The 24,720-nt window shown below is 53.5% G+C and overlaps 1 protein-coding gene across 2 annotated transcripts; it reads left to right on the top strand.

Moving 5' to 3' along the window:
* On the top strand, positions 1 to 24,070 carry UPF1 (UPF1 RNA helicase and ATPase). 2 transcript variants are annotated; one of them, XM_044456015.1, is made up of 24 exons: positions 1 to 303; positions 7,731 to 7,873; positions 8,864 to 8,953; positions 10,065 to 10,232; positions 10,378 to 10,567; positions 10,939 to 11,100; positions 11,725 to 11,809; positions 11,977 to 12,075; positions 12,543 to 12,651; positions 12,754 to 12,913; positions 13,027 to 13,145; positions 13,629 to 13,793; positions 14,149 to 14,263; positions 14,521 to 14,664; positions 15,129 to 15,342; positions 15,678 to 15,795; positions 16,446 to 16,602; positions 17,275 to 17,417; positions 18,078 to 18,252; positions 18,970 to 19,051; positions 19,443 to 19,604; positions 19,954 to 20,171; positions 20,909 to 21,028; positions 21,700 to 24,070. In XM_044456015.1, the coding sequence occupies exons 1-23, from the start codon at positions 46 to 48 to the stop codon at positions 21,023 to 21,025; spliced, it is 3,393 nt and encodes a 1,130-aa protein (XP_044311950.1). In that variant the 5' UTR covers positions 1 to 45; the 3' UTR covers positions 21,026 to 21,028; positions 21,700 to 24,070. The 2 variants fall into 2 exon arrangements, with proteins under 2 accessions (XP_044311950.1, XP_044311951.1); XM_044456016.1 differs by having other exon boundaries at positions 2 to 303; positions 10,387 to 10,567.
* The last annotated feature ends 650 nt before the right edge of the window (positions 24,071 to 24,720 follow it).

Here is a 24,720-nt window from a genome sequence, read left to right as displayed (position 1 = left end):
CGCGAGGAGAGCGGCCGCCGCCGCCGCCCCGCCGCCACCGGCATCATGAGCGTGGAGGCGTACGGGCCCAGCTCGCAGACGCTGACGTTCCTCGACACGGAGGAGGCCGAGCTGCTGGGCGCCGACACGCAGGGCTCCGAGTTCGAGTTCACCGACTTCACCTTGCCCAGCCAGACCCAGACGCCGCCCGGAGGGGGCTCCGGGGGCGGCGCCGGCGTGCCGGGCGCCCCGGGCGGAGGCGGCGGAGGAGTGGGGCCGGGCGGGCCGCCCTCCGTCGTCGCGCCGGGGCCGCTCGACGCCCAGGTGAGGCCTGCGCGGCGCAGCGCGGCGCGGGCGGAGGGAGGGAGGGGCGGAGGGGAGCCGGGCGAAGCCTGGGCGGCCCGGCGCGGGGGCGGCGGGGGTCCGGCCGGCCTGCCCGTGGGAGCCGCGCGGAAACGGGGTATCCGGACTAGGTGCGCACGTGTGGAGAGCGCGCCTCGCGTCTCCTGCGCGATAGTTTGCGGCTCTGCAGCGGGTGCCCGCACGTGTGCGCGCCTGAAGGGCTCGCGTGCGCCGCTGTGCATCCTTGCGATGGACGCACACGTGTCCCTGTGCGTAATGCACAGACCTGTATGTAATGGGCACGCACGCATACGCGTGTTATATAATGTGCGTGAATAGATGGGGGCTGCGATCCGGGAGAAGCCTGGGTCCTGGTCCCCACTTGGCCGCAAACCGCACCGAGCGACTGTGGGCCTGGCACTGGCCTCTCGGCCTCACCCACCTCCCAGGATTGTTGTGAGGATAAGATGGTGAAGAGGAGCGGCCTTCAAGGAACAAAGGAGGGCTATTGGTACATGTAGACTATCTGATGTATACTTGGTATGTGTGCACACACCTAATGTGCAGTCATGTCCCTGCACCTCACTTTTCCTGGTCAGGAAGTCAAGGGGATTTCGGAGAAAAGTGCATATTTTTCTACAGTGTATTTCTCTGTATGTATTTTGCACGTGAGAGAAGCTTATTGGAGATACACGTGTTCCTACATTTTAAAGGTAGATGAACTAACAATGATTTCAAAACATTGAGCCACTTATCTCAGAATACCATGTGCATCACTCCCGTCTGTCTGCGTAGAGCTATTTGTGGTTAGAGGCTATTTCCAGATGGATTGTTGTATTGGTCTGTTTTAGTCCTGACACATTTTTCATGATATAAGTTTTCGCGTTTGCCCTGATGGATAGAGTAGTCTATATACACACAACATGCGTATGCTATGACCATGCTAGATGGAAATAGTGGAAGTTGCAGTTAGGTGCACATGGAGGAAACTAGGTTGAGGCCGTCTGGAGTACCCAGCTGAGATACATCTGTAAGTATGTCTTGGCACTTTACATGTGTAAAGTGGGATGGTGTGTTGACTGGAAACTGGTCATAGCTAACTGCATTGGGGTGGTGTGTAACCTGTTTATGTGGCAGCATATAAATGGAAATATAAATTAAAAATCCTAGGCAGCTTACAAAATCATAAATACATTTTAAATAAAGAATTAAAAAATTAAAGCCTTAAAAATTTTAATACCAAATGTAATCAGTAATGCAAGAGCATTAAATAAGGTCAGGATCAGTTAAATAAATATTAAAAATGCACATTTTGTGAGTTTGGAGGTGAAACTAATTAAATATTGACTTCTGTGTGTAGAAGTGTGAGCTAACTATATTGAAGAAATGTAGCAGCCTCTTAAAACATAAGCCCCCTGTTGTCACTAGTCCTCATTGTGCCTAGCTGCCTGCACATGCATAGACTTGCACTGATTGTGATTTTGTGTGCTCTGAAACAGAGCTCCAAGTCTGTCCCAGTCTCCAGAGGTTTCCCTGTCTGGTCATTTGAAGGCACATGACTTTTTGCAAGAGTAGAATATAATTGTGAATAATACTTGAAAGCAGTGTGTAAAACAGGCAACTATCCATGGATAGAACAGGACAGTGCACGAGCCTTTGTGACTGAAGCACCCTTGCAGTCAGGAGGCCAAGAAATGGGGTGGGGGTACTATAATGCGTCATAGTGCATAAAAGCACCTGCTTGTGGATTCAGCTCATCCCTCCAAGCATTCCTACCATATCGTGTATGCAGAGCACTCTCTGAGGACCTAGGTGTGATACGAACTGGGGGGCAAGGGGTGTGCCCCGTAATGAACTTGCCTGGCCCAGGCTGTTAAGGGTAGATTTCCATCCAGCTCTCTGGATTTGCTTTGCCAGACAGTGGAGTTCTGTGTTTCAGGCCAGGCTGTTCCCCATGGGAGTCCTTTGGGAAGTTTAATCACCTTGCGCTGGACAAGTGACAACAGGCCGTGCCCGAAACCTGTTTTTTCTTTAGGAAACATGGTTCATTGTGCATGTGAGTTTTCATGGGTTCACAGTGCAACTCCCTTTTAAGAATTGATTCTTGGCACACTGCAGACTTTGGGTTAATCTTGTACCTTATTCACTGGGCACAGTGAAAATATACCACAGAAACAAAGCAAGCCAGAAGCATGTTCTTGCTTATTGTAGTTCTCTCTCTCTTGGCCACGAAGATTCAGGAAGTACTTTGTGCTTCCACCCATCCACCCCTTATTTTTTCCAGTAGTTGGTTTCCACTATCATCAGCCACTCCGTTTGAGCATAACACGAGAGTGAAACATGATGCAGTTTTAATACACAGGCTAAAAGCCATAAATGTTCACTTTATTCTGATACATCTCCTTTAAAAAGGGCATCATCAAGTGTGTGCAATTCGTGGCAGTTCTGTTCTTTTGCGTCTTACTCAGATGTACATTTGAAACTCTGGTGTCCCATTTGTGGAAATACTGTGCTATGAACTAAGGAATAGGACCATGTATTATTAGCACCCAGAAACTTAATTTTGCGAATATCTTTGTTGCAAGGAACTCAAGGTGATTTATGTAAACTTCAATTTTAACCTTATGCAGCAACCCTGTGAGGTGGTTAGGCCGAGCGTCATGAGTGACCTTCACAGCCAAATGCTGACCAGAACTCAAGTTTCCCAGTCCAGCACTCTAACTGCTGTGCCACATTGGTTCTTGAATCTGCTTGGCCAACAGAGACAGACCAGTATACTGCAGCAGGGTGAAATTGAAAGAGTACGTCTCATGACCTGAGCCAGCCTTCTCACAGCCTATTTCTAGGCTGTGCTGGTGTGTCTTCTGCAAAGGTGTAACATTCGTGTTATGAATTGGAGGGGAAGGGTTGAAATGTGCATGCACTGACTGCGGTGGTACCCCTGTTTTGAAAACAACCCCCCCGGGGGGGCACTTGCTTTGTATCCATGGAGCAGAAAGGGTAAGAACCTCAGTGACTACTAAGCACAAGCAAACTTTGTAGGCCTTCTTATGCGTGGCCCCGAGTAAGTTAGCTATCCCTGTTTTGGAACACCTTGTCTGCAAAATGACAGCTGGATGTGGGCATAAAAGGGTTTTGCATCCTTGGTTGATAGTGACCTGGACAGTCGGGGGTTCTCTTGAACTGCACTTGTATCATTTGAGCTGCTTTTACAGGAACAGGCAGTGGGTTTCCAGTCTAGCAAATAGCCTTTTTCTCTTGCTTCAGAAAAGAAGGCAAAGCCCTGGTGAAGAATGCGCAGTTTGGTTGCAGTCTGAAAAGCCTTTGCTGTGTGAGTGTTTCTGAAACATTGCCATGTGGGCAGGGTCTGGCTTATGGATGCATGGGTGGGCTTTCCTCCTCCCTTGCTGAGAGCCAAAAGGACAGTAGCAAACCACCCTGAAAGCTTCAGCTAGTACAGAAATGGAGTGAGTAACAGTAGTAGCAGGATCTGCTGTGTTCAGTGCTTACTGTTGCACAAAACACTCTAGCAAGCTCCCAGCCTTCACAAACAAGCCCTTTCGTCCCCCTCCACCCAGATGTTAGATCTGAAGCCCAGGGTCTGCAGCTGAGCAGAAGTGGGTTGTGTCTTCTGAAAGAGTTGACCTGAATGCCAACGCTGCTATTTCTCATAGGTATATATGCAGGTATTGCCTGAAAGGGGATGGGAGTGGGCAGCCCAGCCGTACAATTTTCTTCAGGCAAAGAAGGCTTGTCGAGCAAACCCTGGTGTGTTGTCTGTTCAAAACCCTGGACTTGTCCGTTCAAAAAGAGATGCTGAGATGATGGCAGATCTGGTTTTGTGCAGGGATAAGGAAGTCCGTGAGATGCACTTGGTTTTACCCCAACCTTTTCAGCAAACCTTTGAGCAAGGTGTCATCGGCAAATGGAGAGTTGCACCTTGGTATTGAGTGCTTCAGTCGTTGTTGGATTCAGGAGAGGCTGTGCCTTATACATTGGTGTGTCTTAGTCCTCTTCCTCCCAATACATACTCACTTTTCCTCCATATAGGGTGGGAATCAAGTCCTAGGTGTTGAAGGGAGATCCAAATCGAGCACCCAAAGGTTTCCTTGCATCAGGTCCAAGCTCTGTTGCTCAAAGGCATGGGGAAGATGGTAGGGAATGAAATCTGCAAGCTCCATCCCAGCTCCCAGCTCCCACATACCGAACTGGTGTTCCTCCTCCCTTACAGTGCTCCAAAAGCAGGGGCTGCTGGGGGTGGGGGGTTTGGGCTCCTCTGTAATTCAAACCGTGGCAAGGTCCTGCTTTCTTCCAGGCAAAGACGGGAGTGAAGGTTCACGAATAGGTAGAAATCAATTGTGGGCTCACAAAATGGATTTATTATTTTCAAACAATTCAGTTATGAGTTATAAGTGTACCTTTTAACCTGATATAAAAAGAAACTTGAATTTAGTGCATACGGGCACACTAAAAACTCAATTTATGTTCTCTCAGAACAAGCTTTTGGGTTAAAAGCAGCTTTCTATTGAAGAAAAATCTGGGGAAGGAATCTTACTTGAGGTTAAGCATTATAAATGACTTAATGAGCTAGCTTATATAGAATGGCAGCAAATCATAGCCTAATTACTTCTCAGGTTAATTTTGGGCTGCTTAACCCATGAACAGCTCAAAGTGGCAAGGTTCACCTATCACAGAACAGCATATAATGGGGCTGATCAGCAGTTGCATATTAAACCTCAGAAGTGGCTAATGATCAGAGGCAGCTAATGTACTGTGGCCAAAGGAGGGTTAACTAATCCACTATTGGCAGCGGCTGTATGTGATCCAGCTCAATGAGTAATGCATTATATTGTGCATTACTCAATATGCACAGGTTTTCTACTGAACTCGGGGACTAGGAAAGCATTATTGATCATAGAATCCAAGGGCAAGCATTTGTAAGCTAGTTCACATGTAGTGACAACCTTGCTTTAAATTATGGGCTGTTGGGGATTAGCGAGGTGGGGGGGAGTCCTGCCTTCAGGACACCAGCCATTTCTGGTTTTACAAAGCAACACAAAAACCTTCATAGGTGGGTTGTTTAGGAGCTGAGAAACCAAGGAGTTGTCCCAGTAAGAAACTGGGTTAACTGCAGGGTTGTGGAGCCCCTAAGCAAGTCATCAGTCCTCGTCTGGATGACCTGCTCAGCACCCTATGCCCAAGTTGTGTGGGTGGTTAGTAACAGCGGATGTGGTGGGCATGCAGGAGGCCGTGGGTGCTCTCTGCTATCTCACGTGGCAGATCGTGGATTGTTCAAACCACACGCGGTTGTAACGGACAGAACAGTACTGTCTCAGGGAGAACTCCTGGGTTGCCTTGTAACACTCTCATCTCTGGTCGTCCTGGAGACCTGCTTCAGCTCAAGCCTGTGAGTGTTCACACGCAAAAGAGGAGAATTCCATGCAGCTCCTTAATCCTCGTGCAGGATTTCTATCTCCAGTAAGGTATCTTACTGAGTTTCATTGCCTGTGTGCCGGCATAACTAAGCTAAGCAGGAACTTGTCTCTGAGCAGACAGAAATATGTCTGCTGTTGAAAAGGCATGTGGGATGCCTGGATTATCCCCACGGATTATAAAAGCTCTAATTGCGGCGCAGTGGACTTAATTGCTAAGCTGTCAGTAGGCATTCTGTTGCACACATTTCATATATTGATTTATATAAAGCAGTTTAGCATTTTATCTCAGTCTGGAGTTGGCCCTATCAGTTTTCTGCAGCCGCAAAAGAAAAAAGAAAGAAAAGAAAAGTTGTGGCACTTTAAAGACTTCAACATGTTACAGTGTAAATTTTCATACTGTTCACAAGATGCATGAAGTATTGTTCTGTGTTATAGATACAGAGATGCCTGTGTTGAAGTAACTTTGGGTATATATGAAGTGATTGAATTTGGTGGATCAAGATTGTTGTAGCACCATCAGATGATACCACTTTTGGTTCAGCTTTGTGGTGATGATGCTGTACAGGCCTTGGCATTACTGGTAGCTTATGCCATCATATATTTTCCAGCCTTCAGAGCGCCACAAGACCTCCCCCTTTTAAAGAAATTGTTTAGATCTGTTTTGCAGTGATTTAACAATAACTCCCACAAAAAACCCTCTTGACACCCCCCTCTTGCAACATACGGCACAGGAGAGGCTTTGGCAGGCCAGGTCCTCCCTTGAGTGCTGCGGAAGTGCAGTATTCATTTGCTCAAGCCCCTGAGGTGCAGTCCAAAGTGAAGCTGCCTCCAAAGCTCTCATTCATTCATTCGTTCATTCATTTAAAACATTTATATTCTGTCCTTCACTGTCACATCTCAGGATGGCTTACAAGATTAAAGCCAATAACCATAAAACCAGTCATTAAAACAATGCAATAAAATTGCCAAAAACCAATACAAATAAATCAAATCGAAACAGAACAAAAGCAACTGCGAATCACTAAAAATCCTAATTTTTAAAATAACGATTAAATAAAAAGGTTTTAACCTGGCCCCGAAAAGAATATAGGCTTGGTGCCAGGCAAACCTCCCTGGTGAGCGTATTCCATAATCTGGGCGCCACAGCAGAGAAGGCCCCGTTCCGAGTAGATGTCCTTTTTACCTCCTTTAGGGAGGGTTCTCGCTGCCCTTCCTACCAGGGGGTGCTGTGCATGAAAGAGCCACTTGCTTGCGGTCGGCATTGCCCTGGCTTAGGCTCTCTTAAAAGTGACTTGCCAGGCAAGCATGCAGACTGAGCAGCTGCAGTGGTTGCTTTGCTCGTTTAGTGAACGTGCCAGTGTTACGGAAGGCGTGGGCTTGTCTCAGACGCTCTTGTGCTATTGCTGCCTCTTGAGCTTCTTGGGACTTGGGGTTTTCTAGATAGCCTTGTGCTCTGGATAGTTCAAGAACATTAGGAGGAAGGGGAGGAACATTGGGAAGCTTGTTCTGATAAAGTGAGCCTCAGAAAGTTGTTCGAAGTGCCAGTGATTTTGACAAGTGGGGCTGCCTTGCGTGATCTGTGACCTGTGGCTCTGAAAGGACAAGGTGTTTCAGCAACAAGTTCAGCCGTGTGCGTGTGTGCGTGCACACGTATGTATGCACTCATTAAATGACTAGCTGCCTGTGATGTATAAGAATTATTTCCAGGTGGGCTGTCTACCAGAATACTTTTGGGACTTTTATCAAGGCTGCCCATCCTGATACATCTCTGAAAAGACTGAGACTTGTACCCCCACAGGGCCAAGCAGGCTGGCTCTGGCGTGGCCCCTCATCCTTTCCAGCTGGCTGCTGTCGCTTAATGACAAAAGGCACAACCACCTGAGTTGGTACCTGCCCATTACCTGTGAGCCACTTCCCTTGCACCCCTGCTTCTGTGAATCACAGCTGCGTGACAGGAGACCTGTTTTGCTGCAGGTGAATGGGCCTGATGGCATCCTCCAGAATGGGGCTGTGGATGATAATGTGCCCAAGGCCAGCCAGCTCCTTGCAGAGCTCAATTTTGAGGAAGACGAGGAAGATACCTACTACACTAAGGACCTTCCTGTGCATGCCTGCAGGTAAGCTGGTGCGGCCTATGCAGGTGAGAGCTGCACATATCCTGGAAGCCACAAGCAGAGTCCCTTCCCTTGGCCCAAGAGCCATTTCCGTCTTCACCGACTGCCACTTCCAGTTCCCACCCATCTCTTTACCTGGAGCTTGGACAAGGGGGCTGGGCTTGCAGGTGTGATCCCTGTCTACTGATGGGAGCTTTTAGGACTTGGATGCAGCTGAGCTTAACTTCAAGGGCGATTCAAGTTGAGTTCATGATGTTCTGGTCTGAGGTGCCAGGCCAGAGGGCTTGGGAGCGACAGGCTGATCAGGATGAGTTGCTGGCTCCCACTCCCAGGGCTTCAGCCTCCCACCCACACTCCCCTCCCTAAATGCAGGGAAGAGGCCCCCTATTCTGGCTGTGTGCCAGGGAGAGGCCCACACCAGTGGCATGTGAACAATTGTCTTCAGGTGATGAAGTGACACAATGGGTTGTGGGTGCCAGGTATCCTTGGAGGTCTTCTAGATGGCAAGAAGTTTTTTTTGGGGGGGGGCGTGTTGCTAAGGTTCCCGGAGGCTCCCCCAGTAAAGAAGCAGGCGTGTTTCGTTCTCGTGTACGTGGCAGCCTGCTGCCATTTGTTCGGTCTGGCCACATTCCACCGTGCTCTTGGGCTCCCCACCACATAGCACGGCTGAGCATCTGGCGGCCTCTGGCAAAGCATCCTGGTTGTGACCGTGTCCGCGCACTGCAGCGTTTTATCTTGCAGCATGGCAGGATCTGGCGCTCGGGCAGCGTACGCTTCCTGTGGTCAAAGCGCCGCTCGCATTGCGGTGGCCCAAAGGAGAACGGGGACTCCACTGCTTGTGCCCATTCCTGGCAGTGCAGGGGAACCAAGGATGCACAGCAGCCACCCCCATCTTTCATGGTGGATCCGCTTCGGCTGGAAAGGGCCGGGGGGAAGCGCCCTGCCTCTGTCTCGAAGCAGAACTGACGTGCCTTCTCTCTGCGTTCCCCTCAGCTACTGCGGCATTCATGACCCCGCTTGTGTGGTTTACTGCAACACCAGCAAGAAGTGGTTCTGCAATGGGCGTGGGAATACATCTGGCAGGTAATGCTGCAGCCACAGAAGCGGCCGTGGTTGCTTTGCTGGTTCGGCTCCCTTAAGCTCGTGGGCCTAGGAAGACAACCTGCCCCGACTGCAGGGCCCTCCTCTCTCCAGCCCAGTTCCGCCTGCTCTGACTGGCAGCGGCTGCCCACCACCTTGCGCAAACACCTTTCCTATCTTACCTCCTCCCAACGAGAGGGCAAAGAAGCGGCCTTCTGTGTCGGCTCAGTCACAGAGTTACGCCCCTTTCCATGTCCTGTATGGATTCAGCCTTGAATGCGTTTTCCTCAGCCAGGGCTTTGTGTGAAGCAACTTTCAACTGCAGTTACTTTATCTATAAGAGGTATTTGATTTGATTATTACGTTTGTGCACTACCCTTAGTACACAGGGCTCTCTGGGTGGCTTACAACAAGACAAGATGCAAAGTAAATACAGTGATATAATCAAAAAATTCAAAAGCAATATGAATACTATAATATAGTCATAGCAAGTACAATATTAACAGCAGAGTAATGCAAACAAAGTTGCTTAACACAATAATAGTCAACACAACCAGTCCTTTTTTGCGGCCTGCTCCTAATGACCCCCTCTATTATATGCATGTAAAACACCAGTGCTTCATAAAACAGGATCGCTTACTATTAATGTGGATGAAACAATTGGCACCAGAACAAACAGTAGCTTTTCATATCAAGAAAAGCAGGGTGCAGCAAACTGGCCTTTAATGTCTGCGTTGTGGCCTGTTACGCAAGTCACTTTGGAGTGCAATTTCATGAATGTGGAGCTGCTACTGAAAAGGCCCCCCTTCTTCAAACAAGCCAGGTGTTTGCTAGCAGATGTGGCCCTCGGGGGACCCCAGGTGACTGGACAGGCAGTCGGAAGTCCTGCCGGTTATGTGGTCCCAAACCGTGCACCGTTGCCGGCTGCAAGAGAAGTGTCATTGTTGGTGTAGCTTCTTCTCAGGAACGAGCTTGTTCCAAAACACACTGGCCTGTCCTCATTTCCCCCCATTCCGCGCCACCGAGAACACTTCTCTCCTTGCCGCCTTTTTGGTTTCGATGCCTCCTTGAGGTTTTGCAGGTCACGTGAGCCTGCTTTTCTCTCTGTTGGCAGCCATATCGTGAACCATCTTGTGCGAGCAAAGTGCAAAGAAGTGACCCTGCACAAGGACGGCCCTCTCGGCGAGACGGTCCTGGAGTGCTACAACTGCGGCTGCCGGAACGTGTTCCTGCTCGGCTTCATCCCAGCCAAGGCGGACTCGGTGGTCGTCTTGCTGTGCAGGTAAGAGAAGCTCCTTCTCCGGAGCTGCAGGGCCTAAGTGGGGCAGCCCCCCACCTCTGCAGTCTCAGTCGATCGCAGCCGCGCCTTATAAATGCGCCCGGCGACGCCTTCCTCCTTGTGACAGAACGTTTTCTCTGATATCCTGGTTGTGCAGGCAGCCGTGTGCTAGTCAGAGCAGCTTGAAGGATATCAACTGGGACAGCTCGCAGTGGCAGCCTCTGATCCAGGACCGCTGCTTCCTCTCCTGGCTGGTCAAAATCCCGTCTGAGCAGGAGCAGCTGCGAGCGCGGCAGATCACGGCGCAGCAGATCAACAAGCTGGAGGAACTCTGGAAGGTGTGTGCCACTGCCTGGCCATGCAGCAAACCCTGCAGGGCCCCGGTGCTTGCCTTGGCGCAGCACTCGGACTGTCTGGGGGCCCTTCTTTACACAGTTCAGCCGTGGAAACACAGTTGCAGGAGGGCGGGGACAGCTTCCGTCTGAAGCACCACTGTAAGGCACGCTGTGGTCTGAATAGACAGACCTTCTGGATCCACAGGCTGCCAGTTCACCTGCCCCGCATGTCTGTATTTAGTTGTGTTCGGTCCACACGTGGGTGGACTTGCGCCTGCCGCTGGTGCTCTTCCTTACCTGAAGGGCAGCCGCCTGTGAAAGTGACTGGAACTGGGTGGGTTGCAGTGTGTGACTGCTGCGTCTCTCGTCCGCAGGAGAACCCCTCTGCCACCCTCGAGGACTTGGAGAAGCCCGGTGTGGATGAGGAGCCGCAGCACGTCCTCCTCAGATACGAGGACGCGTATCAGTACCAGAACATCTTTGGGCCTCTGGTCAAACTCGAAGCCGACTATGACAAGAAGCTGAAGGAGTCCCAGGTATGGGCAGGATCGGAGGAGAGCGTGTGGGCCCGGTGGCAGCAGGAAGGGCGTGCTCAGCATCCCCTTCAGGGGAGGCCTGCTCTTGGCGTGGAGAAAAGGGGTGGCCGTCCCGGGCTCCTCGCAGTGAAGAGTCTCGCTGGCCACCGTGCCAGACTTGCCCGCCTTCAGGGCTCGGAGGACGTGGCTTCTCCCACAGGCGGGCTCCAGCCTTCAGCAGCTGCCACCACAGGGTAATTGAGGCCACTGAGGTTAGGATTACTGGGGGCTGCACGAGAGGAAGCGGGTGAGCGGGCCACTCCTCCAGAGGGGGTCAGCTTCTGCCTCCTTGGGAGCAACGCGTGGCCCGAGAGCAGCAGAATCCCAGGCTGATGGGCCCTCTTTTCTTGGATGCTGCCTGGCCTCCCCTGCGATGCTTGGCATTCCTGAGTAGGTTGTCCAGCAAACCCTAATCAGACTTCGCTCTGGAGGGTCACCAGGGAGAAGCAACTGCCCTCCCTGGGATTGTTCAAGCCGTGAGCTGGCCGTGAAGTGCCTGGACGGGAGCCAGAGGAAGAGCTCCAGGTTTGCTGTTGGCCTCACTTTGCCACAGTGTCAAGTTAGGGTCTCTCCTTCTGTGTTTAGACCCAAGACAACATCACCGTGAGGTGGGACCTGGGCTTGAACAAGAAAAGAATCGCCTACTTCACCTTGCCAAAGACTGATTCAGGTCAGAACATAAAATCAGCATGGCCAACAAGCCAAACGGATTGGTTTGGGCCGCCTTTAAAACGGTGTGAGCTGTGGGGCGACTCGGACCGTGCAGCGCTGCTGCTCGTAAATGGGGCACTTCTCGCCAGCCTCAGGAGTGCCTCGGGCGTCTCGCTGTCTCCTCAGATATGCGCCTGATGCAGGGCGATGAGATCTGCCTGCGCTACAAGGGGGACTTGGCCCCACTCTGGAAAGGCATCGGCCATGTTATTAAAGTTCCTGATAGTATCCTTTTGACTTTGGGGGGGGGGGGGGGAGAGGGGGGGCTTGGACTGACCCTGCAGCTGTACAGTGGACTGAGTAGCCAAAAGAGTCCTCAGGGGCAGCCTGAGGCATTTGAAGCAGAAGCGTGGGAGCTGCAGGGCCCCTTTCCTTGTGCCATTTTAGAACATCATTAACGATTCAGCCATCCAAAAGGAGGAAAAGGCTTTGATTTATGGGTACTTTATCCTCATTCTTCCTCTGAGGAGGTTTAAGTAGCTGAGATGCGGTTTAGAGGCGGACCTCCCTTTGGGCCGTTAACAGGGCTAGGCCACCTCCAGTCCAGCAGCGGAAGCTGCTGCAGGCCTTCCGGTGGCATCCACATGAGAGAGCAGCTTGGCAGGAAGGGGTCTGGAGGCAGGGCGTCCAGGCAGCCTCTTAAAGAAACTTGTGGCCGTTCAGAGCAATTGCTACTTAACACGGTTTTGAAGATTATGGTGACGAAATCGCGATCGAGCTGAGGAGCAGCGTCGGTGCCCCTGTGGAAGTGACCCATAATTTTCAAGTGGACTTCGTGTGGAAGTCCACGTCCTTCGACAGGTGGGTGAACCCTTGGTGAGGAGGCCTCTCCAGCTTGCGAAGAGCCTCACCAAACGTTGCGGGGGCACAAGGCGAGGCTCCTTTTGTGTTTCTTCTCTTTAGAATGCAGAGTGCCCTCAAAACCTTTGCTGTGGACGAAACCTCTGTGTCCGGCTACATCTATCACAAGCTTCTGGGTCATGAGGTGGAGGATGTGGTTATCAAATGCCAGCTGCCAAAGCGCTTTACGGCACAAGGACTTCCTGACCTCAACCATTCTCAGGTGACCTCCGCTAGTCCCATGGCTGAGGCTGGGGTGGCAATGCAGCGCGCCTTCCGTGCCCGTTTTGCAGCTCCTGCTCTGCCTTTGCAAATCCCCGATCTTCCCCCTCTCAGGTGTATGCCGTGAAGACTGTCCTGCAGCGTCCCTTGAGCCTCATCCAGGGTCCCCCTGGGACAGGCAAGACCGTGACGTCGGCCACCATTGTGTACCATTTGGCCAGGCAAGGAAATGGGTAAGAGCCCATGTGGAAAGGGCTGAATCTTCCTCGGGAAGAGCCAGCAGTGCTTCCAGAGAGTGAGGGACGACTTCTGGGGAAGTGGAGCCTCCACTTATATAGCCCTTTTCTTACGTGTGCAGCCAGCACCTGCCGTCTGGCACAGGTGAAACAGCCCCACAGCTGTAGCTTTATTCGTTGAGCCCGGAGTCATAAGAAGGGCAAAGAAGATTCAGATCTGAGCCAGAAAGCAAACCAAAAACTCTGTCTCTGGGCTTCCAACACAAGGAAGGAAACACACGAATAATACCCTCCATTATCAAGCAGCAGGAAACTTAATCATGACGCATGGGTCATGGATTCTGTTCAAGTGCAGATTCCCTCTGTCACCTTTAATGGTGTTTGTGGTGAGGAGCAAGACGGACCTCTTGGGCTTGCTTGGCTTGATTGCCTTCACCCCCTGTTGAGTATTTGGTTGCATCTTCCCCTCTCTTTTCGAAGGCCTGTACTGGTCTGCGCCCCGAGCAACATAGCTGTGGACCAGCTGACCGAGAAGATACACCAGACGGGGCTGAAGGTGGTGCGCCTCTGTGCGAAGAGCCGCGAGGCCATCGACTCTCCTGTCTCGTTCCTGGCGCTGCACAACCAGATCCGGAATATGGACAGGTACAGCGCAGCCTGACAGCGCAGAGCGTGGAGCGCCCCCCCTTTCCTTAGGTGCCTGGCAGCAGTTCTGGCCAGGCAAAGCTTTAGCAAGCAGAAAACTTGTTTTCATATCAGCTCACTTTCAAGCAGACTTCTGTAAAAGCAACTTTTTCCTGATCCTTGAATTAGTTACCCGACCAAGTGCTTCCTTTATTTTCTGGTATTTGCATTTTGTATCCACATTTACGTGCTGCTTCATTTTAATTGTGTTGTCTTCATTCGTTGTTAAATGTAAAAGTGGGATATAACTACTTGAAACAGGAACCCTGTGGGGCCCAGGGGGTAACTGGTGTGTGTGTGTGTATTTGCTTCTCAGTATGCCAGAGCTGCAGAAGCTGCAGCAGCTGAAAGACGAGACGGGGGAGCTGTCGTCTGCAGATGAAAAGCGCTACCGGGCACTGAAACGGACAGCTGAGCGGGAGCTGCTGATGGTAAAAAATAATCTAATCTTATCTGCCTTCAGTTCTTGCAGAATTGGCCTTGGCAGCTGGTCAGACCAGACAAATTGCTCACGGTCAGATTCATGCACTATGGAGGCAGAGCCGCATTCTTGCTTACCGCAAGAGGTTCCAAGAGACCTCACAGAAGGGACTGCAGTGTGTGGATTTCACGTGCAGTGTGTGGGTTTCTGTGGCTGAGACCTCACCCAGGCCTCACTGTTCAACGCCCACCGCTGTCCTACCCACAGAACGCTGATGTCATTTGCTGCACGTGCGTGGGAGCCGGCGATCCAAGGCTCGCGAAAATGCAGTTCCGCTCCATTCTGATAGACGAGAGCACGCAGGCCACTGAGCCAGAATGCATGGTGCCCGTGGTCCTTGGGGCAAAGCAGGTAGGAGCTGCTAGTGGGTTAAAGAGCCAAGGAGCTCTTCAGCTGTTCTGCTGCTTGCAGACATCTTGACACACCAAGCACTTTGGGTGTGTGAGCTCTGTTTCTTTGCTGGAATGTTTCTTCTTTGAGCTGTCAGGAAAAATTCCAGTTGTTCATCACCCCTGATACTTAGGTTTGTTGGCAAGTAACAGCCTCGCACGCGTAAAAGACAAGATGCAGCCCCAAACCACTGTCTGCATTTAAAATTGAGCATGTGGGGGCTGAAGATGAAGGAACTGATGAAGCTAGGGCAGGACGGGTGGAGGACGAATGCCAGGGGAGAAAAAACTGTTAAAAACAAGAGGCAAGGATGTGGCACACAGGAGCCAGTGGTGCGAGAGGTTGGGGGCTGGTGCAGAAGAGCGGTCAGTGGGGAGAATGAGGAGCTGCCTGCCCTCCAGCGTCTGCACCTTTTGTTTGCCCAGCTGATCCTCGTGGGCGACCACTGCCAGCTCGGCCCGGTGGTGATGTGCAAGAAGGCGGCCAAGGCAGGCCTGTCCCAGTCCCTCTTTGAACGGCTCGTGGTGCTCGGAATCCGGCCCATCCGCCTGCAAGTGCAGTACCGCATGCACCCGGCCCTGAGCGCCTTTCCTTCCAACATCTTCTACGAAGGCTCTCTGCAGAACGGCGTCACTGCAGGTATCAGGTGTGGGAGGTGGGCAGAGGGCTGCTGGGAGCACAGGACGCAGGGAGCTTCAGATAAGCAAGGTAGCTTCTCTTGCGGTGGCCCTCACGTCGGGAGGCTGTGCCTTTTGGGGGCGTTGATTGTTGCCACTGGGCGGGAAGCCCTTGCTCTAGATTCTGCACAAGGCCTAGAACAGCCTTTCCCAGACCGGCCCCCTCTTGCCTTGCTGTGCTGGGAGTGCAGCCCCCAGCCTCGCCTCGCCAGATGGTGGCATTGCAGGCCAGCAAGTGTGGCGGCGGCCAGGATGGGAGAGGCTGGTGCTGACAGCTGAGTTCTGTGTCCTCTGCAGCGGACCGTGTGAAGAAGGGGTTTGACTTCCAGTGGCCCCAGCCAGACAAGCCCATGTTTTTCTATGTGACCCAGGGGCAAGAAGAAATCGCCAGCTCCGGCACTTCTTACTTGAACAGGTAAAAAAAAGCACTTGGCAAGGAGGCGATGCTCCAGCTGAGTCCCTGGGCCAGAATGGGGGTTGCTTTAGTGTCTTCCAAGTTTAAAAAGGAGGGCTGCGGCCGTCTTCTCGCAAACTGAGAAGGTGTGACTGCAAGACACAAAGCAGGCTGAATGTTTTAGCCCGTGTGTCAGTCCAGAGGTCTGCAGCCGCGCCGAGAGAGGCCTGGTCTTGGATGTGGTTGGACAGACAGTTCAGGGAGCACATGAGCCTTTAGTGAGGAAAAGCTGTTCACAGCTTGCCCTTCACACCGAACCCCAAACATTGCAATATCAGGTGCAGGCTGTTCTAGTTGGGGCTCCTGCTGAAACTCGTACTTTTCCTTTGGCCAAGTGAACTTCAGAGGGCCCAGGAGGCGGGCAGTTGCAATGTTTGTATTACCTGTAGGAAAGGCATTTGGAATCCATTTTGGAGTGGTGCAAAAGATCATGCAAAAGCAAGGAAAACCACCAGACCGTCTGGGAATGGGAGGGTGACCATCCAAGGAAGTCTGGCCTCATGCTCCCCCCCCCCCCCGACCTTAAAGGCAATTGCCTGCCTGTTGGAGCTCAAACGAGGGTCCAGAGAGGCTGATTGCCCTGCCCTGCCTTGCCCTTGTGTGTCTTCCAGAACGGAGGCTGCAAACGTAGAGAAGATCACCACCAAGCTGCTGAAGGCAGGTGCCAAACCGGACCAGATCGGCATCATCACGCCCTACGAGGGGCAGCGCTCCTACCTTGTGCAGTACATGCAGTTCAGCGGCTCCCTGCACACCAAGCTCTACCAGGTCCGAGCCTGGCTTTCTCCAGCTGCTTTCCGGGCTTTCCAATGTCGAGCCCCTTGTACAGGGCAGCCGCCCCTGTCCCCGCGAACGTTCTTCCTGAGGGCACAGGAACCCAGCCACTGCTGGGTCATGGATTGGCAGGGGTGCGGGGGCAGCGTAGTATGGAAAAGCGCCACTGGGCTCTGTGAGTGTCGACCTCCATTCCAGCCCGCTGGTTTGTGGATGCTAGGAGTTGCCGTCTCCCATACGTCTGGACTGCTAATGAGCCCTCTCTGGCTGTGCCCAATTGCTTTAGAGGTTGGGCTGTGCATCGCACTCTCAGCTTGGAGGTGCCTCGGTTTCACAATGTGGCGTAACAGATTAGAGCAACACCTTGGCACCCAAGGGAACATTCACTTTTGCAGTGGTAGAATTTGCAAAACCTCCCCCCCACACACACACACACATGCACAAGCATCCATTGAGAGGCTGAGACAAGATTATCCTTAAGGCCATGGAAATATTTTAAGCAGTTGATTACAGGGGTCAGAAATATGTCCCTGAATGAAACGGAAGGAGTAAGTCACTCCTGGTTGTTCTGAAAGAAGATATGGCATCCCTGGGGGTGTGAGGGAATCATCACTTTCCGCTGCTGGACACTTTGCTCCCTTTTCCCCTTCCCTCACTCCTTTTCAGGAAGTGGAAATCGCCAGTGTCGACGCTTTCCAAGGGCGAGAGAAAGACTTCATTATCCTGTCCTGCGTCAGAGCCAACGAACACCAGGGAATCGGCTTTCTGAACGACCCCCGCCGTCTCAACGTGGCGCTCACGAGAGCAAGGTGCGGAAGCAGCCTTCCAGTGCCGGCCGGCCCAGAGAGCCTGTTGCTTCTGTCCGGCTACGAAGTTTGGATTCCCGGGAATCTAGGGAGAGCCCGGCCGCCTCCTGCTTGATGGAAGCGGCGAGCAACTCGACCGGTGGTCGGCGTGGGTGGCGTGCTTTGCGTAGACGTTTGGAAGCATACTGAATTAGGAATTTAGCTATGTGCCGCTGGTATTCGCCATCCGTGTGCCTTTAAGTATAAAAATTTGCACACTGCTCTGTGGTTGGCTTAAAAATCAGAACTTAAATGAGTGACCGGTTAGAAAGAGACAGAGATAATAGTAGAAGCAACAGTGCCATCAGACTGAAACCCATGTAGATGATCTGCTGGAAGAGTGAGGCACGTGGGGGTGGGGGTGGGGGGTGGGTGAGTTCACCAGGCAGGCCTCCTTGGGAGGCTTCCCTGCACCTGGTGCCACGGGTCCTCTCGCCAGCCATCACCTGCGTGACTGCAAAAGGCTCCCGGGCACGTCAAAATTGAATGCGCAGATCAATACGGAAAAGGGCACCGGATGCAGGACAGGACACTCCGGCAGGCTCCTGGCGCAGCATCGGCGGGGGGGAGGCCGACCTCCCCCTGCCTGGGCCAGGCTGAAGGACGTGGCCGTTGCCTCTCCAGGTATGGCGTCATCATTGTCGGGAACCCGAAGGCCCTCTCCAAGCAGCCCCTCTGGAATCACCTCCTGAACTACTACAAGGAGCAGAAGGTGCTGGTGGAGGGGCCGCTGAACAACCTCCGCGAGAGCCTCATGCAGTTCAGCAAGCCTCGGAAGCTCGTCAACACGATCAACCCCGTGAGTGCCTCTGCCGGGGGGGCACTCCAGGGGGTGGGGGGAGCCCTTGGGACGCGGGGCTGCGCCCACGGGGAGTGGCGGTGAGGCTGCCCGTTCCTCTTGCCCGGCGTAACCTCAGCAGCCTCGGGGGCCCCTCCCAGGGCGCCGTAGCCGAGCTTCCAGCAGCGCAAGGGCAGTGGCCGAGAGGCCGCAGCCCGAAGGGGCCCCCGTGGCCCGAGACGTAAACGGCACACGGGCTGCGCGACAGACAGGACTGGAATCCACCGGAAGTGCAGTGGACGAAAAGCGCCTTAATTGCCACCTAAAGGGGGTGGGGGGGCCACGGAAGACTTGTCTCGTGTCCCCTGCGTTGCTGTTGGCAGCAGACCGTGGAGCGGGCCCCGTGGGATGAGCGTGACCGGAGGGCGCGCGTGTGCGGAGGGCGGGGGTCTCCCTGGCCCTGGCTGCAGAAGCCCTCGAGCTCAGGGCACTGCACATTCCCTCGCGCTTCGCCATCCTTGCGGGGGCACAGGGTGGCAAGATCCGCGAGATCCCCCCATGGGGGGCGAGTCTGGACTGAGGGTGCCTTGCCTCAAGCAGCCTGGTGCGTTTGTGGCCGACGCAAGAGCGAGACGGCCGGGCGTCTGGGTGCAGGCTGCTCTGGAAGGACGCTTTGTGGAGCCCCCCCACCCCCGTGGGCCCCTCCCTTTGTAAGTTGCACTGTGCCCTCTGTCCTAGGGGGCCCGGTTCATGACGACTGCCATGTACGATGCCCGCGAAGCGATTATCCCCGGGTCGGTGTATGACCGGAGCAGCCAAGGTAGGTCCTGGGGGCTTCCCCTCCTCAGAAGGGCCGGGAAGGAACAGGCTGGCGTGGGCACAGCGCCGTCCCAGCCACAGCCTCTCCCCTTGGCCGGGGGAGGGAGGCCGGGCAGCTCGGCTTGCCTGGGGGGTTTTGCACCCCTCGTGTGGGCGCTCATCTGTGCTCCGTCTTTGTTCTGCGGTTGAATGCAAAGTGCAGGCTGACGGCGGAGTGTGGAGCTTTGCCAGGGGGTTTCCTTGTGCTGTGGCAAAGGCCAGAAGTGGGGAGGCAGTCCGTTCCCCGGTCTCCGTGTCTGGGGCGGGTTGAAAGGCCTGGGAGCAGCACGAGGCCTCTACGCACCCGGCTCCCCCACTGAGCTCCCCCTCCCTCTTCCTCTCCCTCTCCCCAGGCCGGCCCTCCAACATGTACTTCCAGACCCACGATCAGATCGGCATGATCAGCGCTGGGCCGAGCCACGTGGCCGCCATGAACATCCCCATCCCGTTCAACCTGGTGATGCCCCCCATGCCGCCCCCCGGGTATTTCGGGCAAGCCAACGGGCCGGCTGCCGGTAGGATGCCCTCCCCTTGGAAGCTGAGTGTGGGGCAGGAAGAAGGAAGTGTGGGGGGCACCACTTACATCCCAGCTTTGGGGGGCAGGTGGGAGGGGTGCTCCTATGGGGGAGCCCTCCTGAGAGTGGCCAGGGCTGGGGGCACGCTGCTGGAGGGCAGCGGCCGTTGGCTGTGGCGCAAGGCGGGTGCTGCTCAGTGCGCTCGGCTTTGTCCTTTGAGCTGGATTCTCGGCTGGAGAGCCTGAGCCAGGTCCCCGGGCCGACTTTCCCCGGCTGGTTCCCCCCACCCCGCCCCACCGCGGGGCTGAGCGAGCAGCTCCTCCATGCAGACATCCGCATGTTCTTGCAGGACGCGGGAACCTGAAAAGCAAGACCGGCCGCGGCGGGCGCCAGAAGAACCGCTTTGGGCTCCCAGGGGCGAGCCAGTCCAATCTGCCCAACAGCCAGGCCAGCCAAGACGTGGTCTCCCAGCCTTTCTCTCAGGGCCCACTGACGCAGGGCTATATCTCCATGAGCCAGCCCTCCCAGATGAGCCAGCCGGGCCTGTCCCAGCCAGAGCTGTCGCAGGTGAGAGGGTGCTCCGCAGGTGCCGCTGGGGGGGCTCTGAAGGACGCGCCAGACACACGCAGGTGCAGCTGGCCTTGGCCATACCTCTGCGGGTGCTGCCGTGCCGCGTGCCCCACATTCCAGCCCCCAGATTTGGCTTGAGATGCTCCTGTCGCCCTCCGAGGGCCCAGAGGGGAGTGTGGAGTCTTTGGCCCCCCAGATGCTGTTGGACTGCAGCCCCCGCCTGTCACGCGCCACCTGCTGGTTCGGCTGCGAAGGGCTGCAGTCCAGCGTCCTGTGGGGGAATGGGTCCCTCCCCCCACAGAGGGTTTGTGAACGGGTTGCTCCAAGAGCTACCCCCGCCCCCGAGGAGCCATGCAGCCCCCTGAGGCGGAGGTCAGGGCCTGCGGGCAAGTGTAAGAGGCAGGCCCCAAAGCGGAGGGTCCTTTCTTTGTGGAGGCCTGACAGGTTCCTTTCTGCCGGCTGTGATGTGTTTGTAGATGCTTGTTCCAACAGGCCTGCTGCTTCTAATTTTACTGCCGCTTCTTCTAATCTTTGGAATTGGTTTTTTTGGAATTGGATCTTGTTTTTATGCCTGCAGCGGCTTTGCTTAATAAGGGGTATGAATTATGAATAACTGCGTGCTAATTTTTTTCACCCGTGCCCCATATGCTACATGCAAAAGTATGGCCCAGCCAGCCAGCTCCTTTTAGATGAAAAAAAGCGCTGAGAGCATTCTTTTCTCTCTCCCCTTCCAGGATAGTTACCTTGGTGATGAGTTTAAGTCTCAGATCGACGTGGCCCTGTCGCAGGATTCGACTTACCAGGGAGAGCGCGCATATCAACACGGAGTGACGGGGCTGTCACAGTATTAGGGCGTAAGATGGTGTGGGGGGCACGGGTGCTTGGCAGGCGGCCTGGCCCATGAAAGAGGGTTGGAGAACTGCCCTTAAAAAGGACCACACGAACGTGGGCGTTGGAGTCCCATTGGTGCCCGTCCAGCCGGCCCTCTAGCCGATGTGGGCATCCTGTCCTTTTGAGAACAGCCAGGATGCTGCCGCGGAGGCGGAAGAGGGGGCTGGGGGAGGCTCTGAGAAGGGTCCGGCTAGAGGCACATCTCTTGTTTTTGATGCCTTTCGGGGGGTGGGGGTAAAGAACAGCATCTGCAGCCTTCATTTGAAAAGCTGCTCTCTTGCGGCCCTCACCAGCACAAGGCGCAAGAGCTGCTGGCTTGGGTGCTTGGAGAAGCTTGGGGCGCAGGGTGGATGGAGCCCTCCAGTTCCCTTCAAGGCCGAGGTGCTGGATGCAGGCAGGAGCAAGGCCTCTGCTTTGTGAGCTTAATCTGGGGATGGGAGGAAAGTAAGAAAAAACCTTGCATGACTGGATGGTGTTGGAAGTGGAGATGGGGAAAAGCTCTGTCCGTCCGCCGGGCTTAATGCCCGCAAGGCCAGCATTCCCGGGTCTGCTTCTCCCAACAGCCCCCGAGCCCTGCTCAAGCCTCTACCCCGGCCTCACAGTGCTCACGGAATGCTCTTCCTCTTCTCTTTAGGTTGAAGGAGACGAGCTAAGCTTGTGTGGAGCTTAGTTCAACAGCATTTTATTCTGGGTAATAAAAATAAAATAAAATGGATACCTGTTTTCCACTGCTAAAACTGAAGCAACTCTGTGAGAGCAACAGGAGAGAGAGGTAGAAAAGAGAGAGAAACCAACGGAGAGGAGGAGGAAGAGAGCACGAGAGAGAGAGAGCAAGAGCGAGCGAGAGGGAGCCCACTGCTAGCTCACTGAGACAAGGAGACTGACTGGAGATGGGAAGAGAGCACCGGAGGACCGACTGGCACCTCGCTGTTGGGGAGCCCACTCGCCCCGGAAGAGCTGAGTGGTCAGCGGAGTCCCCTGCCGCCCCTCCCGCCGTCAACCTACACACTTGAGAGAGAGAAAGAGAGGGAGAGAGAGAGAGAGAAGGCCTTAGAAACAAGATGCACGTCATTCTGTTCTTCTTGTTGCGAGCAGGGCAGGAAGAGAAAAAAAACCCATCTCAGAGTTCTTTGGGTACAGGTCTCTTTGTTTTTCGTTCCTCCTTTCTTGTTTTCCTAAAAGTGGCATCTGTTGGCATATTTAGGAGCAAGGGCATCGTCCCAGTGCAAAAGCCTCCTACCTAGTGGGAGGCCCAGCTGGCTGGTACCCAACTCTGAGATGTGCGGTTTTGCTGTCCAGCTTCAAGCCTTGCGTGTGCCGTCACCTGCTTTCTGAATGGGCTTGCGACCAGGTGGGGTGGTTTTTTCCTTTTTAAAAAGAGAGATTCTTTCAAAGAAGCACGGGATATTTTTTTAGAAGTTTGTCTCTTAAATTTTAGTAGTGGACCTGGGGGTGGGGAGGGGGGAGAGGGAATCCTTGTTCCGAGAAGCTTAAAAATTATATATATAAAAAATTTTAAATTAGAGCACCAATCTTTTAAAGATCTTTTCAGTGTGATTTCAGTCAACTGGCCTCTTCTTCGGAGGGAGGTCAGTGAGTGAGTTGGAGCATTGTGGAGGTGGGGCAGAGCGGCTCCGCTTCGGTCAGCTGCTGCCTGGCTCAGCTCTGTGAGGGTAGGTCCTTTTTTTTTCCCTTTCCTGTAAGGCATCCCACGTGCTTCACAAAAGAGACACGGGGCATCTGCGCCCTTCAGCCCCCAAGGAAAATGGATGCTGGGCTTGGGCTGCTCTTCGTGAGACACGGGGAAAACAGTAGTGGAAACTGGGGATTATATTGGTTTTGAAGTAATGAATTTAAGAGGCAGGTTGGCTAGTGGGGGCTGGGGCGAGAAACAGGCGTGTTCAGGAAGGTGGCCGCTGACGGGGATGTAATTCCTGGAGCAGGGCACATTTTGGGGTGGGGCCATGGCTTTCCTTGGGACGTGGGGGAATGAATTGAAGTTTGCACCAAGCAGGAGATGGTGCTGGGGGGCCATCCTCCCCACCACCAGTTGACCCGGTTTAGGAAAAGAACCCCCACCCCCCACCTTGACTGTGCTTGGCAGCAGGAGCATTTGTGTCTGCACAAAAAACCTTCTCGGTGGGGAAACACAAAACTGCTCCCTCTTTTTCTGCCCCCAGCTATCTGGTAGGTGTGCTAACGCCTTTCGAGAATTCACCAGCTTCCTAGAACTGGTTTTTAAAAGCTTATGATAAGTTAGCCTTTCCTGATTAAAGGGCTCTAAGCATTTGTTTTAACTTTCCGTGTGTTGAGGAACTCATGGTAACTTTCATGAATGTACTTAAGAGACCCCCCCATGCTTTTTTTAGGAAATCTGCCCCTTCTCTCCTGCCCTGCCGCCCCCCCACTGCTGTTCCCCAAGAAGCACACCCGACCTCTTTTGCCCCTCCCCGAATCCACCAGCTGCAGACTTGGGAGGGGAGTAGCACACGCCACGAGAACCTCGGGGCTGTTCTCATTAACCGGAAAAGAAACATTTCCAGAGTTTTGACTTCTACCAGGTGTAAGGAAAAGAGGATGCAGGCCACCTTCCTGCCTGAACAATGAACTCGTATTTATTCAGACCGCCGGAGGGCTGCTCCTCAACTTAACTCGACCCCCAACCCTTTGGGTAGGCTGTGTGGCTGCATAGACGTTTGAGCTAGACTTTACATGCTAACCCTTTTTGTGCAGTGCGATCCCTGGAGTAATGTAGCCCCCCCCCCCCCGCCCCCCCTGCCCTCCCCCCCCCCCCCCGCATATTTCACTAGGTAACACCACTTGCCTCTGCTTTTGTGCTGAGTTATTTTTCAACCCTTTGTAGCAGTTACATGATTTGAGTTTTTCTAATAAAGCCAACTGAAACATCAAGTGCTAGCACAATGTTAAGACTTTTGATTTTTTTTTTCCTGTCTCTGTTTCAAAATCTGTTTGTCATCCAGTTAATAAAAGAGCTCTTGCATTCACTCACTGTGAGCTGGTATTTCATGCAGGCGTTGAGCTTGGTTGCCTAAAGGACGCACAGCGCAGCTTGTGCTGCTGGCTGCGTTAACCAAATTCTCAGAATACGGATGAAAAATACCAAGGCTGCCTCTCTGCTCTCCTTTGTTCTGCTGGCTGCTCACCAACTCTCCCCAATTTCTTTTTTACCTTTTCCTTGGCACCGTTCTGCATAGTGGGCTCAGGATGCTGAAGAAGTAGCACATAACCGAGCGCCGCACGCTGCCTGGGGTTCTTGACTGCACTGCTCTAGGTTGTGCCGTGAGGCTGGGGATGAGCTCCCACCGGTGCCTGCACGACTGGTTGCTTCTGCAGGCTGCTTCCCTCGTGCGCATGTGTGATTTGTATTCTGCAAAATGGGTGGCCTGAAGCAGCATGCCCACTTTCTATCCGGTTGGCCTTCTGCTTCCCAAAGCAGATGAGCAGTTTTTTGTTTTGTTTTTTTAAATGCGGAACAGTTGCTGAAAGGATGTGGTGGAATTCTTTTATACCATTCTGGGCTTTTTTTTTTTCTTCTTTCATTAAGGCATTTTTACTGCGCAGCATTAAAGAGCAAAACACCAAGCCCCTCTAGCATTTCAGGCCAAGTGTGTAGAGGGTTCTTGCAAAAAAAAAA

The sequence above is a fragment of the Varanus komodoensis genome, unplaced genomic scaffold (assembly GCF_004798865.1).
Source record: "Varanus komodoensis strain SLA01 unplaced genomic scaffold, ASM479886v1 scaffold80, whole genome shotgun sequence".
Taxonomy (NCBI): domain Eukaryota; kingdom Metazoa; phylum Chordata; class Lepidosauria; order Squamata; family Varanidae; genus Varanus; species Varanus komodoensis.
The sequence above is the reverse complement of the archived record's forward strand: the minus strand, read 5'-3'. Positions and strand labels throughout refer to the sequence as shown.